Source organism: Symphodus melops (genome assembly GCF_947650265.1).
Source record: "Symphodus melops genome assembly, chromosome: 1".
Lineage (NCBI taxonomy): Eukaryota > Metazoa > Chordata > Actinopteri > Labriformes > Labridae > Symphodus > Symphodus melops.
In genome coordinates, this window is record NC_136691.1 from 46633566 (window position 1) to 46648611 (window position 15046).

Consider the following 15046-nt stretch of genomic DNA (forward strand, 5'->3'; position numbering starts at 1 on the left):
TTGAAGCCTGAAATGTGGCAAAAGGTCGAAAAGTTCAAGGGGGCCGAATACTTTCGGAAGGCACTGTACATTAAACACGTAGGGAGGACGGTTACACTGGTTAATAATCAGTTATATGAATTTATAATAATTAATTGCTCCAAGCTTAGGTGGTCTTTAAATCTTTGAGTCATAATGTTTATATTGTACCTTTATTTAAGGATGTGATATCCCAGAGCCATAGGACTATTACATTATTATAATAAGATGTGCAAGCTTGACATAGTTAATTCATTGTTTTGTATCGCTGTTTGAATGTCTTTTTAACTTTTAAGATTAGAGAAGCTGTTTACACAAACTGCAAAGGTTTGTGTGTCGTAATAGTGCAGCACATATGAATATAATACATATTTCCCGGTATGGATACATGTTGGACAATTTGCTTGAAGGCAACCTGTCTTCCCACCTAATTCTAATTACCTCACTTCAGTTTGGTATATATAAATCCATGACCAGCAGGCTAGATGTAAAAGAGTAGTGAGGCTAGGTCTGCTTGTTTTACTCCCTCTGCCTCAACCTCTTTGTGCTAAACGAGTGTCAGTCCTCTGTCCATTATGCTGTATTCATTTTAACCTAAATACAACTATATCTGCCCAGAAGTAATATTTGTACACTATTTAAAAATGAGCCTCACTCATAAATGATATGTTAAAACAATAGCTAGACAAGCTAGTGCTATACTGAGATTACTCAGTATAGCACTAGCTAACATTAGCTCAGTCGCACTATCTACTACTTGCTTCAAACATCCAATGTTGATGAAGCAGGTCTAGTGTGATGTGTAGCACGTCCTCCATATTGTGTTTCCTTCTCTGAAAACTGCATTGCTGACTACAGTTCTTTACAGTTTTAGTTTAAAACAGTATTTTAGTGTTGAAAATTGGCAGTAAATTAACAGCAATTGCTTACCAGAAGGGTAAAAGCATTGGGATGAGGTCCCAATGGGTGTGTGAGTGCTCATCATTTTATTAACTGTCTTGTACTTATCTTAAATTTAAAAAAATTGGCTTTCTGACAGTAAAGTATAGAACGTCATTGTCATTCAGTTTCTAGGACCATTTTTCTTAATATAAGCTAAACTAATAGCAAACGAATGGCCTTGTCTGCAGCAACATACAGCCTATAGCCATATGGAAAAATGTGTAGCAAATTCTTAAATCATATTAAATCTAAAGCAAATGCAATAGTCCAAAAGGCATGCAATGTGCTGCAATTGAAGGAAATGTGTATATAGTTCCTCCTTATGGCAGACTCCAATCCTCCATCCACGTGTCAGAGCACTCTTCATCTCCTCACCCACAAACTTTACTGTAGCCTAGCCTCAGTTGAGATTTGCCCTCCACACTCCCTATTTATGTTCTTTTGTGGGACTTTTCTGTTCGGACAGGAAGCTGTGGAAAAGAATTTCCCCATGGGGACTATAAAGTCAATTCAGTTTAACAAAATTCAACTTTTCCACCTCAAACTAGTAGTTTAAAAGTTGATTTAGTAGTTCAATATAAACAGGGAGAATGGCATATGTCAGATTTCCACAGAGCGCCTAAATCACCTGTCAGCTAGTCCCAGTACTACACTTGTTCATGTACCAACCTTCTGCTAAATAGAAGCCAAATAGCCTGTCTCTGTAGTTTGATACAATTGCTGAGACTAAGAGGTAGGAGAGGACTGTGATGGATAAAGCCAAGAAGTAAAAGGAGAGTGACCAAGCAAGAAGCCAGATTAGAGTATGTGTGTTTTATGACAGTGCAGATTCAGTCGGCTTAAAAGCACTCCAAACCGTGTACCCACATAATGTATCCGCAAATGCCCTGCATCTAATACACTGTTAGAAGTATGTGAATATTTGTTTATGCTATCTGATGTAAATCTACTAAGTTTAAGTGATACACTACTGTATTCTAGGTTGTTAGTCATGCATTAAAGCATACATTCATTGTTTCAGTTTCAATTTCTTTGCTTTAATTAATAAGCAAGTGAGAAGTTAGTTATTATGAATCTGAACTGCAACCTTTCAGAGTTAAAAACATTTTCATAACCTATAAGATACCAGTAGACACAAGCTAATTTCACATGTAACAAACTTACTATTGTTCCATCTAGTGGTGATACATGGTAACAGAATGTAAAGCATTTCATTTTTGATATGTGAAGTGTGTTAGTGTACAGTTACTCTGATTTAATCAATGTCATGACATGAACAATAAAGGTGAACGGACACAACCTTGTGGCACCGCAATGCTGTTGATTAATGATTACTTGTGGTCCTTCAATGGTTAGGCGTTGTTAGTATCCCTTGGGTGGGGATTAACAGTGATGTGATTGCTGAAGGTAGACTTTTGGAGACGCTAGCATCATAGTTTGTATGCCTTTGTAGTATGAATACATGAGCTTTAATTGTAATTCAGTATTTTTACTATTTACTGTAGGCTATTTGTGTTTTTTCATCCATTGTACCGGACACACCTCATACAAAGAAGCTCACACACACAATTATGTATGTACACACACAAAACAATACAGATACAAATGAATGCTATTGTGACATTCGCATTTACAGTCTTCATTTCACGTGGTCACATGCTAAAAATCATCAGACATTAAGAATCAAAAACAAAACAATGATGATTTCTTCATTTCCTTTTTGGTTGAAATAAACGATTATTTACAATGTGGGAGTTCAATCAAACCATGGAAAGATTTCACTTCAACAAATGTCAACCATGATGTCTCCATGAAGAAAGACTAATAGTTCAACATTTTAGTGATGAGTTTCTCTCTTTAAAGCAACAGTCTGGAGGTAGGCATGCATCTTAAAATTCAAATGAATAATAGCATGAGTTCCCCATTCTGGACAAGGTGAGAGTCCCATCTGAGATGAGGAGGGAGCACAGTACGTCTTGGCAGTTGATACAAAACATCATCAGTGCATTTACTTGACTTAAACTTCATCTCTAGAAGTTAAAACGCTTCTGATGCTAAGGCACCAGCAACTTCGAGTTGCAAATACTTTGTGCAACTGATGCAGAGCTGCACATTTATTAATGGTTTCATAACTACATGTATATTTTTGTATCCTTGGTTTCCATAAAATCTTTGGGTAGTTAATTGTTTTTCGCACATCATATGTGGATAGAAACAAACTTTAAATAGACATGAGCCACGTTATTTTTGTAAAATTAGATTTTCATTCGAATAATAATATTCATTATTGAATTGACTGGCGTTGATATAAATCAAGGTCTTTAGTGCCCCCTGGTGGTCATTCTGAAACATACCTGACTTGACAGAAAGGCTCAAAAGTTACACAGCGAGGTTTATTATTTATAGATTTAAGACATGAAAAGCAAAAAACACAGCAATGGTATCATCTTCTTTCTTTTTTTTTTAATTTTGAAAAAAATCGTTTTTCTTGGGGGGAATGTTAGGATATGCCACATGTTGTTGTTATACCATTAGCCTTTTTATTTGGCCATTCACTTATTTTTTGGACAACGTTTAATGTCCAACTAGTCAATACCATACTCGGGTCAGTTTTTAAGTTAATTTTGAGTAAAACAAATCCAAACATGTTTTGTGAACAGCGTTGATATGTTAATATTTACTCCTATATTTCCTTTTTTTACATTTATTTTCTTAAGGTGTTAAGCACTTTATGACACAAATTTAGGGTTGAGGAAATTGTATTGAGTGGTTTAGAGACTCTTGGTGTTATAAATAAACAATGTTTTTCTTGAGTCATCATAGAGTGTTTTGATAAACATGGTTTGGTATAATTATTATGACTCTGATGGGAGTACTGTTTATGATACACCTGGAGCTGTTACTGATTTCATCTTTATAGTTACTGATTTCATCCTTACAGTCTTTCACGTAGATATCATAGTCCTAGTTCATATCATCTTTCTGATGTTCAAAATAAAGATATATATATATATATATAGTTTCTATAAAATGCATAATAATGTATATTTAATTTGATCACAGTACCATACAATGTTATCTTAATATTAGTGAAGCCTAAATGTGATCCCTTTTTCTTTGTGGATTTTTAAGTGTTTTATGAAGTATAAGAGACTACATTTTTGCTAAAGCAGAGTAACCTACATTTTATGAGAAATTAACATTTGCTGTCAATATCTTGAACTCTGACCGCTCTCTAATCCTCTTTGATCCACGTGGTTGTAGCTCAGCATCGTCCTACGTCTGTATGTGCGTCATATAAGCAGCTTGCGTTGGCTGCATCTCCCTGTCCTCTCCTTTTCTGCCTGTTTGAGGCGAGTTCGAGCTGAGGGGGCTCTCTTGTGTGCAGTCTTTGCTTACTCTTGCTGTACTTAAATGTTGGGGTCTCCCTCCAGCTTGGTGAGGTCAGTGGCTGTGCCCATGAACATGCTGCGACCTCGCTCCAGCCGGCTCTTCTTGTCTGTAAGACGGAAGGCCTCCATGAACTCATCAATGTCTATACTGCCATCCTGGTTGCTGTCGATGGTGACAGCCAGGTCGGAGATGGCCTCGTCCGTGATCTCCATCTTTAGGTATACACTCAGTAGCTTCCATGTCTGCCTGAAGTCCTCAATAGTGATGAAGCCTGGGGATGTTGAAAGTTGAAGTTACAAGACAGGATAACATAAAGTCTGAAGAAAACAAGTATTAACAGACAAATACTGATGTAAAAAAGTGTGTGTGATCAGGGATGGGGGATGGACGGTCCAGTAGATCAGTGGGTTAATCCTTGTCTTTACTTGAAGGATTCAGGAGCAAGTGACATGCTGTGGCCTCCTTTGCATGCTTCAGGTGGATTAACTCAGTGACGGACAAAACACACACTTTACAGATCTCTGACACTCTGTCACTGGATTTTCTCTGTGAGTCACTAACATCATCAAGCTGTTGAACACAAGTCAGTTGAGTATGTGTAAAAGGCCATCTGGTGCAGGCTGCTTGCTTTTGACGCAAAGATATGCAAAATAAACTGGATGGTTTTCTCTCAACACATGATTCAACATGTTAAATAAAGGGTCTACTATTCTGACATATTCAATTACAAGAAGCCACACAAATAAAGACTGAAGTTGTTAAGAGAGTTATCATGAGATATAGTGACTTTTAGTCCTTCGTGTTTGTCAATCTCAAAAAACACTGTATCTTGCATTTCATATAAATGATACGTCATGCCATAGCATGTTTCATTACACAAGAAAACTAGTCAGCAGCTTTTTAGAAAAATCCAATGGTTTCCCTTTTCGAAAGAAAAATGTAAAACATTCTGAAGTTCCTTCAGTAAGTAAAGTTTTACTCTTTTTTTTTGGTATGAATTTTAATTCAGTGTTTTGGTGTTTAAACCTTTCGGTTAGAAGACCTTAAATAAGAGAAGTTGTGATGATCTCAGGCTTTAGATAATTTATACAAATTATTTCACCGATAATGCCATAATCACATTATCGGAAAATGAGAACAACTAGCTGAAAATGACATTTTACAAATGTTTCTTTAGACAAAGTTAATCTGTTTCTGTTAAAAAATTGCAAAATAAAAAAATCCTACAAAATTAGGTCCAGCTACAGTTGGATTTAAATTTTAAGCTCCATTTAGCTCCTGATAACAAGAGAAGCACAAGAGCTGTTCTTTAAGTTATGCTAGTCATAACAGATGCTTTCTGTGTGAGTGTAATAACTTGTTTTACCTGAGTTGTCTGTGTCCACAATTCTGAAGATCGTTTCCAAGGTGGAGCGGTGGCGGTACAAAGTCTCAAGCAGACTCTGGTCAATGTGCTGATAGAGGAGAAACATAAAAACTCCTGAAAACATTATGTACACGTGCATTTAAGTGTATAAAACAGTCTCCCTCCATCTCCGTTTAACCCCATTGGTGGAATGAATGACTAAACTCTATTTGATCTGCAGAGTCCCTTCGCACCTTTAAGAAAAAGCTAAAGACACAGCTCTTTCATGAACACCACTTGATGATAGTGATAGTTACTGACAATGATGGTGATATTGATAATGATGCTTTTAATACTGATTAGAACTCTGAGGAAAGCTGTCGATGATGTTGATGATGGTGACGTTAAAATGTACTTTAATATAAAAAACAATGACTGTGCTTTGCCTCACTGCACTGCCTGCCTGTCCATCACACTTACAGCTGTTCGATTGCACTTACTGACATTGTTTCCTCCCTCCTAGATCCTTACATATGTTGTACTTACTGTACTTACTGTACTCTCGCTTTGGACAAACGCGTCTGCTAAATAAAGTGCAGAAGTGCGTCCTTACATCTGTGTTATATCCTTTGATTGCGAGCTCATTGAACCACTCGTGGTAGTCGATCATGCAGTCATTGGACCTGCAGGTGACCAGCTGACTGCGTAGCATCCTCCAGGGCAGACCAAGGAACATCACACTCTCCACCGCTGAGGCCCAGTCATTCACAGTCAAAAGACCTGGAGCAAAAATTTACACATTTTCTGATTTATATCCAAATTCTATTCTTCTAAAAACAACCCAATCATTGTATATTAATGATTAACTCAAAAGATTTATGATAGAAAGATGCATAGTACTGTGCAAATGATTAATCAGCTGAGAAATATTACTAATATGCATTTGCTCATATATTTGTATAGGTAAATAATTTCTATAGAAAAACAAATCATATGTTGCATCACATAAGCTATATGTTTGTAAAGAGCAATGACAGGTGTTTTTTTTTAATTTGTTGCATAAGAAAAACATATATGTATTATGCTACTGTATATATCTCAGACTTCAGGCAACTTAAAGCTTTATACAATTTGTCAAGAGATTATCTGACTTATTCAACCTGTAATATGAAAGCATGAAACCAATTCCATCCTCAGAAAAAAAACACCATTCTAAATTAGTAATAACTTCCTTTTCGTGGAAGTGGACAAGCAGTAAGAATAAACAGCGAAGTGCAAAGGAGAAGATGATGTTGAATGGATCTTTTTTCACCAAAATTGTCATTATGAACTCGACGCTGCCTTTCTCATGCCAACTGGTCAAAAACACATGAAAGCAGCAGATGATTTGTGTATACAGCAGTATGATGTTTTTAAGAGAGGAGAAAGCATTTCTAGTTCTACTGTACCATAGTATAAGCAATTGAGTGGCTGGAGAAAAGTACAGAATATTAGTTACTTCGTTGTTTACTTATTATACAGTTTACATTAAAAAAAAACAAGAGCTTTAGTGGTATAATGTAAGACTGAGAACAACACCCGTTTGAGTTTTACATTTCTGTGATACTATTCAGTCTTGTATGTTGAACTTTTTCTCATCCAATGTGTTTGGGTTTCTGAATGGGGATTAAAATACAAAGCGCAGAGCTCACATTTCCCGCTTTCCAGACATTAAGTCTTTGACAACCAAAATGTACACCACAGATCTTTAAACACAAGAGGTTACACCTGATCTCTAGAGAAAATATAACAAGTGAATCTCTCCATGAAGGTCACACAACCTACCTGTGTTTTCAGTGTCGTGCTGCTTAAAGGCACAGATGAGGTCAGATTTATGTGCAAATAGCTGCTCCCGTAGGACTTTGAGGGCGGAGCGCTCGGTTCGCCCAACACTACAGACAAGATGACAACGAGAACAACAGACAATAGAAAGTAAAGTAGAGAACAGTGATGGTTCACTTGATAGTTGTATGATAACTAAAACAAATAAAAGTCAGGAATTTGATCTCTTGTGAAAAAGTTCTCACCAAGTCCGGAAAGAGAAATCAATTTTCACTTTTGGAACATCAATGTACCACCATTAGAGTAGATGTCTTGTGTTAATACATTTGGAGAAACAAGTTACTATATCTGTTAAGAAATAGTTTTAGAGAATTTGCTATAAAAGAAAATAAATCCTCTCCACATAAAAAGCAGACAGGCTTTTATTAACGAGATTTAAAGGCGCTCGTAGAAATATATTGTTGCCTTTGGACAGAGCCATGTTAGTTTTCTCCCCCGTTTCAAGTTTTCATACTGTGCTAAGCTAAAGCTTCTCTATAGCCTTATGCTTAGATCAGAGATATGAGGATGGTTACAGTCGTCACTTTGAGCAAACCTCCATTTCTCTGTTGTTATTTTATTTATGTATTTAAGGGTTTTAAAATATATGTTCAGGAGAATACCAGCAGTTTGAAAACATTGCCTCTATCTCTGTGGAAGTTCAGAAGGTAACAGAGAAACACTTCATTAACAACTGTGAATATAATCACCATAGAAGTGAATCTATCTCCCTGTGTCTTGTGTTGACTTTCATAGGACTTTTAAAGATCCTGAGTCACATCGTTAAAATAAACACAGCCACAGCTGACTCACTATTATACTGTAGTAGAGGTGGAAAATCAGTGCCACTTTTGAACACTGTGTTGGCTGACCACCTGGTCCTTTCAAACATGTCTGATTCTAAAGATTCTCAGATTCACACACACGGGACAAGTTTCATGCCATGCCATGTGCACAGCGACACAAAAACAAACGTGATAGCCACACGCTTTTAAGTGCAGAGTCATTACATACACATGCACGTGTGTGGTTATAGATTAGGCCTTTCAATCCTGTCCTTGTCCCAGTATACAAGCACTATACTTAACAGCTCTGTCTGCCCTGCTCACTCCAGTTCACTGTGACAGACACGTGGGACTGAAAAGCACTCAGTTCACGTCCCTTCTGTAGCTTGTTAGACCTCTTTTGTTTAGTGTCAGCCGAGACCCTTGTTTAGCAAGTGTAGCCCAATGTCATTCCATAAAGTTACCACATTAGTCAAGTCATTAGCATCAAACTTTCTCCACAATCAGCTGCTGTGAAACACATTGTGGACATAAAGGAACGATGTCCTAATTTCTGTTTTCAGTTGATTTAATGAAACAATCTGCTCCTTTACCGAGTTACCAGACACAAACAGTAAGAGGAAACATAGGGGCAGGCTGGTGTGTACATGGAGAGGTGTGTTTTTTTTGTTTTTGTTTTTAAAGAACGGACATTTGACTCTGGAAATTGTTATCAGCAGGTCAGACATTGAAAAAGCAAAAAAAATTGCAATCAGTGCATCTCTAGTTTAGGCTCCTTTTTTTGCAATATGAATAGCAAAGGTTGCTGATGGCTCTGACACCTGTAGCCCTGTTTCAACACATGAGCCTGTTTTTGAACATTTTCTTGTACCTTTGTCTCACAGTGAGCTCTCTGGTCATGCTGCTGGCCTGGTACTGAACCACATAAGGCACAAGGTCTGGACCCAGCTTTACATAGGCCCCCCTGTTGCTTCCCACATCATAGTAATTGGAGGCAGAGAACAGGGTGAGGACCTGGGGGGGGACGGAGAGAAATTGAGTCGATCTTGTTTTAGTTCAGTTTTAACAGCATTTAGAAACAAAGAAGTCTCTGTTCGTGTCCGAGCTCACCTTACGGTTGTGGCAGAACTCATAACCTTCCTGCTTGCATTCATGAGAGCGGATCAGGAGCTGCAGGTTGTGTCTGTTTAGGAAGTCTTCAGTGACATCAGGGCCCCAGTAGCAGCCTCCGCCCCGCACCTCGTTGGGTATGCAGCCCTCTGAAGTCATTGGGTCACTCCACAGCAGGTCCAGGATCTGGAGAAACAGGAGAGGGGATTAAACTTAAGGAATTAAATGGAAACACATAAAACCTGAATTTGAAAAAACGCATACTGAAAACACCACAAAAGATGTCAAGAAGCAGTTAACAAAAGCAGTTCTTGAAGCTCTCAGATCCGTGATGAAGTTTTAACACCCAAAGACAAGAAGTAGTCAAAGCTGTAATCATTTTTTTTTCTAAATATATACAATAATGTATTCTACAATTTGCAATGACTCTTAAACAGTAAAAGAAGGATTTTCGTAAAATTCGACAGAGTACTATAATTTAATGTGATTTAGTTGACATGACTGTCTGCTATATCCTCTGTTTAATGCATTAGTATTTAAACAAACTTTTTAGAAGCCTCAATAGCAACAGACTGTTTTCCATTTCAGAGGAGGTGAGTGCCATTATAAGGAAATCACTTATTGTTATATATATTTATTATTGTCCAAACTCTGTCCCAAAGATCATTTATTAAGTACTAACATTTGAAAAACTCTCAGAATAGAAGCTTTATGCACAAAATAAGCACAGTAGACCCGAGGCATCCCAATTGAACCCGTATATGATTTGTTTTAACCAGCAGCGCTCCTTACCCATTATCTTCATGTGTTCTTATTTCATCCCTTTCAAGCCATAAAATAATGTCTTATCATAGTGTCACATGTATTATATTAAAGTGACTTCTGCCCTCAGATAGTTAATACATATAAATATCTGAAAGAATTGCTCTACATCTTAACACTGACTTCTTTTTAATTCATAAGCATATTTCTACCAGAACCACAAACCAATCCCAGACCTTGATGAGACACCTTCCTCCCGCAGCCTGTGCTAAAGGTTGTGACAGCACGTTTGAAAAGCTGATTGAACTCACGGCAGAGGGATTAATGACGGGCTGGATTACTGCAGCACCTCTGTGGTGAGCGTTGATCACTGATGGATCTTTCATCTGGACTGATATAGTCCACTGAAACACAGCCAAGGCACACTGACCATGACCTTTGTTTTTCCACTAGACATGGTCACTTAATAAATGCATCTCATGTGAGACATGAAAGTGTCTGAGAACAAAAAAAATCTGTTCAAAATGAGATATGTATCATGTGGAATTGACATCTGTTGAACACTCATCCCTCACCTGTCTCCACTCATCCTTGGTAGTGTCACTGTTGATGGAGTCAGTGGACCCAGACGGAGTCAACTCTTTCTCTGATCTCTGCATCCCCGGGCTGAAGAGTGTATGTTTTCGCCGGCACAACTCCAGCTCGTCCACCACTTTAATCCGGTCTGAGAAGTCCTGCAGAGAGCGGTTTTGGAAGCTTTCTCGGGTTCCGAGGGGTTTGGGATACGCGAGGGAGATCCGACGCTGGATGAGCCGATTGGAGGACCAGATGTCCTCATCTATATCTGAGTCGACAGATCTCACCGACTGGCCGTGGTTTTTCTTTTTTGGAGGCCTAAGAGCTGAAACATACTGGTGGGAAAAAAGACAATTTTGGAATTCCCTCAATACTAAATAAAAAGTGACATGAAATGAAAATGAATGTCTTTTTCTCACAGTGTGTCTGTCCACTCTGGCAAGAAAGCCGAGGTCTGTGGTATCAGCAATCCCCCCGTGGAGCACCAACACCTTCTGATCGATTATAGTTGCTAAAGGCAACCAACTGAAGATTTTCTGCAGCAGCTTCAGGATGCGTTTGCCGTACATCTGAGGAGGAAAACCGACAGGAGGAAGACTTGTTTAACATTCTTTACTTCTGTTCATTAACATTTACGTTGAAGCAAAGAATTTTTTTTTGTTTCACTTGAGTATGTTGTATCTTTTTGGCATTTTTTTTTAATCCTTTATCTATACTTTGGAATCATGCAAAACAAAGAGTGTTAATTGTATTAAATACAATCAGCCAGTTTAAGGATGACATGAGGACCATCTGAAACAAGCATTTCAACCATATATAGAATTCATTTGACTTTTCTCAAAAACAAAAAAAACACTCCTGGTCCTTATACCTGCTTTTATAAAAACGTTTTAATTCTATTTCATTTCAGTCAGGATCAACTTCATCATGAATTTAACCATTTAATTGCAAAAAACTAGAATACAGTTGCTGGCAGCTGCAGAGTGTGTGCAGCATTGATGGTATCAGAGATCAGTGAGACGGAAGTTGTGTTTGAATGGGTCCACTTGATGTGAGGATGAGCTGTAAATGGTGTCTGCATGTGTGTGTGCGTGTGCGTGTCTGTATGTGTGTGCATGTAATGTGTGATTAGACGCAATGATTCAATCATCTGGCTGTCAGCTGATTACAGCTTAGACATAATAACTTCCATGTTCCATATTTCCGTATTTTGTATCTCCATTACAGTGTAATTCTGTAGAGCTTCATTCATCAGTCATGGCTCTTTTTTTATCACGTTTTATATATGTTGATGTTATTGATTGGTGCATTGTAAATGAGATTGGAGGTGATAGCGTTCAGACATTTAAAAAGAAAAGTAAATGTGTAATATTTGGAACATCTGAGGTTCTCTCTGTGGGTCTTTGAATCCTCTCTCCTGACTTATCAAAGGCCAAAAGACTCTCTGTGACCTCAAATCCTCTTAGCTGTATGGAGGAGTTTCATTGAAGGGAAGCTGGCCTACTGTATATAAAGCTTTACAGGAAATGTGTAAGCATAGAAGACTGAAACTATTTTTTTTTCTTGCTTCTCTATAGTCAGGACTTGGGTATATTTCTGTATGTGCTGACAAATTTAATTGGCAGAAATGAGACGTTAATCTCAAGGGGAGAAAAACAAAGTGAAGGTAGAGGAACCTACAAAAGCTTAGGTTAACGTGATATAATCTTACCTTATATTTAGTTAAAACCTCCTTTGTGAAGCCGTACCTTCAACAGGCCCAGAAAGACAAGATTACACAGAAAGACAGGATTAGAGCTAAGAATAAAAGTTTATGAGTTTAGCAGATGGATTAGGACCAAAAGCAGCAAAACAGAAGATTCCTTAGACAGTATTCACCTCAGGTTTACTATATGATCCTCATGGTTTCCTCTGTTGAGGAAAACGTCACTTGGGTAGACGAGCAGGAATGAAAACAGAATGATGAGAATCTCAATGGAGTCCTTGCCTCGGTCTACAAAGTCTCCGTTAAACAGATATGGATTCTCTGAGGATGGCATGCCATTCTGTAAAGTGTGAAAAACAGCAGAAAGAGCTGTGTAAATGGTCATTTCATGATTAAAAGATCAACAAATTATGTTAAAAAGACTAAAATGACGTGTTTGAGGGTCATTCTGCAATTTACGTGTAAACTAATTTTAGCTCAACAAATAATTAAGTCGATGTTCAGGCAAACAATTCCTGGTTTTAGCCTCTCACATTGCAGCTAAGAATTGCAGCTTTCAGAAGCAGAGTAACAGATTTTTAGAGATTGATGTTCAGACCTTGTAAAAAATCAGGAGAAGGTCCTCCAGCTGTCCATGCAAATCCCCTGTAAGGGAGATATATTCATATTAATTTAAACATTGTCATCTATAAAAAGATAGCATCACATCTTTGTCAGGAAGGGCCTTATCTTTAACAGCAAATATTTGACAAAACAGTCAGTATGCTTACATTTGCTATAAGGTCAAAACACTCATTTTGAATTATTATCTAAACAGTTTCAATGGCAGCAATAGACAGCTTTTAATTCTAACCACTTTTTCCACACCTTTAAAATCATATATCCATATCTAAATCTACAAAATGATAATGTCTCTCAGCTCACCACAAACACAGATTTCTTTGCTTTGGCAGGTGGAGATACGGTTGATGTTTGGCAACAACCGGAGCCGTTTCCACGTCTCAAGAAAGAGCTGGAGGACGTAGCGTGAGTGCAATTGCTGCTGGGAGAGAGATGTGTCAGCAAGAGGCACAAACACAAAGTCAAACTAGAGGGAAAATGCTGTTTTAAAGTGCTGGTTAAAGGGATCATTTACAATTTAAACATTTCTTGTCATTGCTGACAGTAAATGCTGTGCTGACTCAGAAGCTGAATTTTCTGCTTGCAGCAATGTTTAGATGAACTGTAATGCATTGAAGTCTTGGCCCCACTGCTTGGCATTGTTGCCCTTTTCATTTGGCTAAAAAAAGATTCAACTGTTCTAGTTATCGTTAACCTTAACTTAAGCTATACTAACTGATCCTCACCTTACTTTCTCACAAGTGTGCATTACATGTGAAGGCTAAGTACTAAAAGCTAAAAAGCCTGTAGCTGACCCTGGCCCATAAACTACGACTGATGATGGTGTCTGTGCAAAGAATCTTCCAGCAGTGCAGAGGTCTGCCCACAGAAGCCGAAAATAGCAGCAACAACTGCATCATATCCTAGTTTCCTTGTTTCCAACTCTCAGTAAAGGCACCGAAAGGTACAAAAAAATGCAATGACTAGATACATTTTTTCTGGTCCGGCAAAATATGTAAAAAAACACCATCTGTTAAGTTATTTTGGCGTAATTTACTTATTCAACTCTAAAAAGTGCATTGGTACAATATCCTCTGATTTAAACATCTGCCAACTTTATTTAAGTTACTGGACTATGAAGCAACATGGTGCCCCTACCTTCTTGTTCCTGAAGGCCTCTACCAGCCCGACTGCCTGGTCCACCGTCAGGGGAAAGGTGAGGTGTGGTCCGGAGTAAATCTCTGGCACCTCGATGCTCTTGTAGCAGAAGTATCTCTCCCACTCTGCGTCCCGGCAAATCTCGTTCTCTCGGAAGATGTGCGAGATCAGATTTCCTGGGTGAACAGGTCAGGGTGATGTGTTAATAAGTGATTGATGTTTTTAGAATAAAGTTGTAAAGTTTTTTGTCATTCATGACAAAGATCCTTACGCTCGTTGCATGATGGTGTGAAATTGTCCATGAGGTAACCAAGGAAATTATAAAGCTGCACAGAGAGGACATGAGAATGTCAGAAGGCTACTTTACAGAGAACAGAATTCAGAATTGTATTTGATGACCTCTGTTGGTTATTCCTCACCTTTATCTGGGCCTGCTCGCCAGAGTATTCGAGAGACTGGAAGATGTGCCAGGTGTACCTCCGTCTCATCTCTGTGCGGGCAACATACTGACGGTACCATCGCTGAATCAGCACAGCTGCTTTTATGGCTGAAACACGAGACAGGTCGTCAGAAAGGTCTTCACATTTTCTTACAACATTAACAACAACAAACAAGGCAAGGCAGATGTGGCTTACTTGTGACAGCTGCATGCAGAAGAGTGGAAGGACAAAAAAAAAGACAATACAATCAAACATACATACATAAACATGAGCTTGCTGTTGAGGTGTAAGAAAAACATGAGGAGGATGGACAACACAGAGACCCATGTAGCTTTTATGTTTAGTCTATTTA

At 38.2% G+C, this 15046-nt stretch overlaps 1 protein-coding gene across 1 annotated transcript; it reads right to left on the bottom strand.

Annotated features, from left to right (window-relative positions):
• Positions 1–1583: 1583 nt before the first annotated feature.
• Positions 1584–14799, bottom strand: ppef2a (protein phosphatase with EF-hand domain 2a). Its single transcript, XM_079369398.1, has 15 exons — positions 14674–14799; positions 14526–14580; positions 14255–14430; positions 13421–13535; positions 13095–13141; positions 12670–12836; positions 12503–12539; positions 11211–11360; positions 10791–11126; positions 9454–9639; positions 9215–9357; positions 7523–7629; positions 6312–6478; positions 5720–5807; positions 1584–4624 (listed from the first exon to the last, which is right to left on the bottom strand). Exons 1-15 carry the CDS (start codon positions 14740–14742, stop codon positions 4371–4373), a joined length of 2097 nt encoding a protein of 698 aa, XP_079225524.1. The 5' UTR covers positions 14743–14799; the 3' UTR covers positions 1584–4370.
• Between the last annotated feature and the right edge of the window lie 247 nt (positions 14800–15046).

What these genes read in the sequence shown, in the direction of transcription:
- ppef2a (XM_079369398.1), bottom strand. Translation starts at nt 14,742, where the DNA reads ATGAGACGGAGGTACACCTGGCACATCTTCCAGTCTCTCGAATACTCT. An exon ending in CCAGAGTGGACAGACACACT is followed by an intron (nt 11,127 to 11,210) that starts GTGAGAAAAAGA and finishes TTTTCCCACCAG; the next exon opens with TATGTTTCAGCTCTTAGGCC. An exon ending in TGTGGACACAGACAACTCAG is followed by an intron (nt 4,625 to 5,719) that starts GTAAAACAAGTT and finishes CAACATCCCCAG; the next exon opens with GCTTCATCACTATTGAGGAC.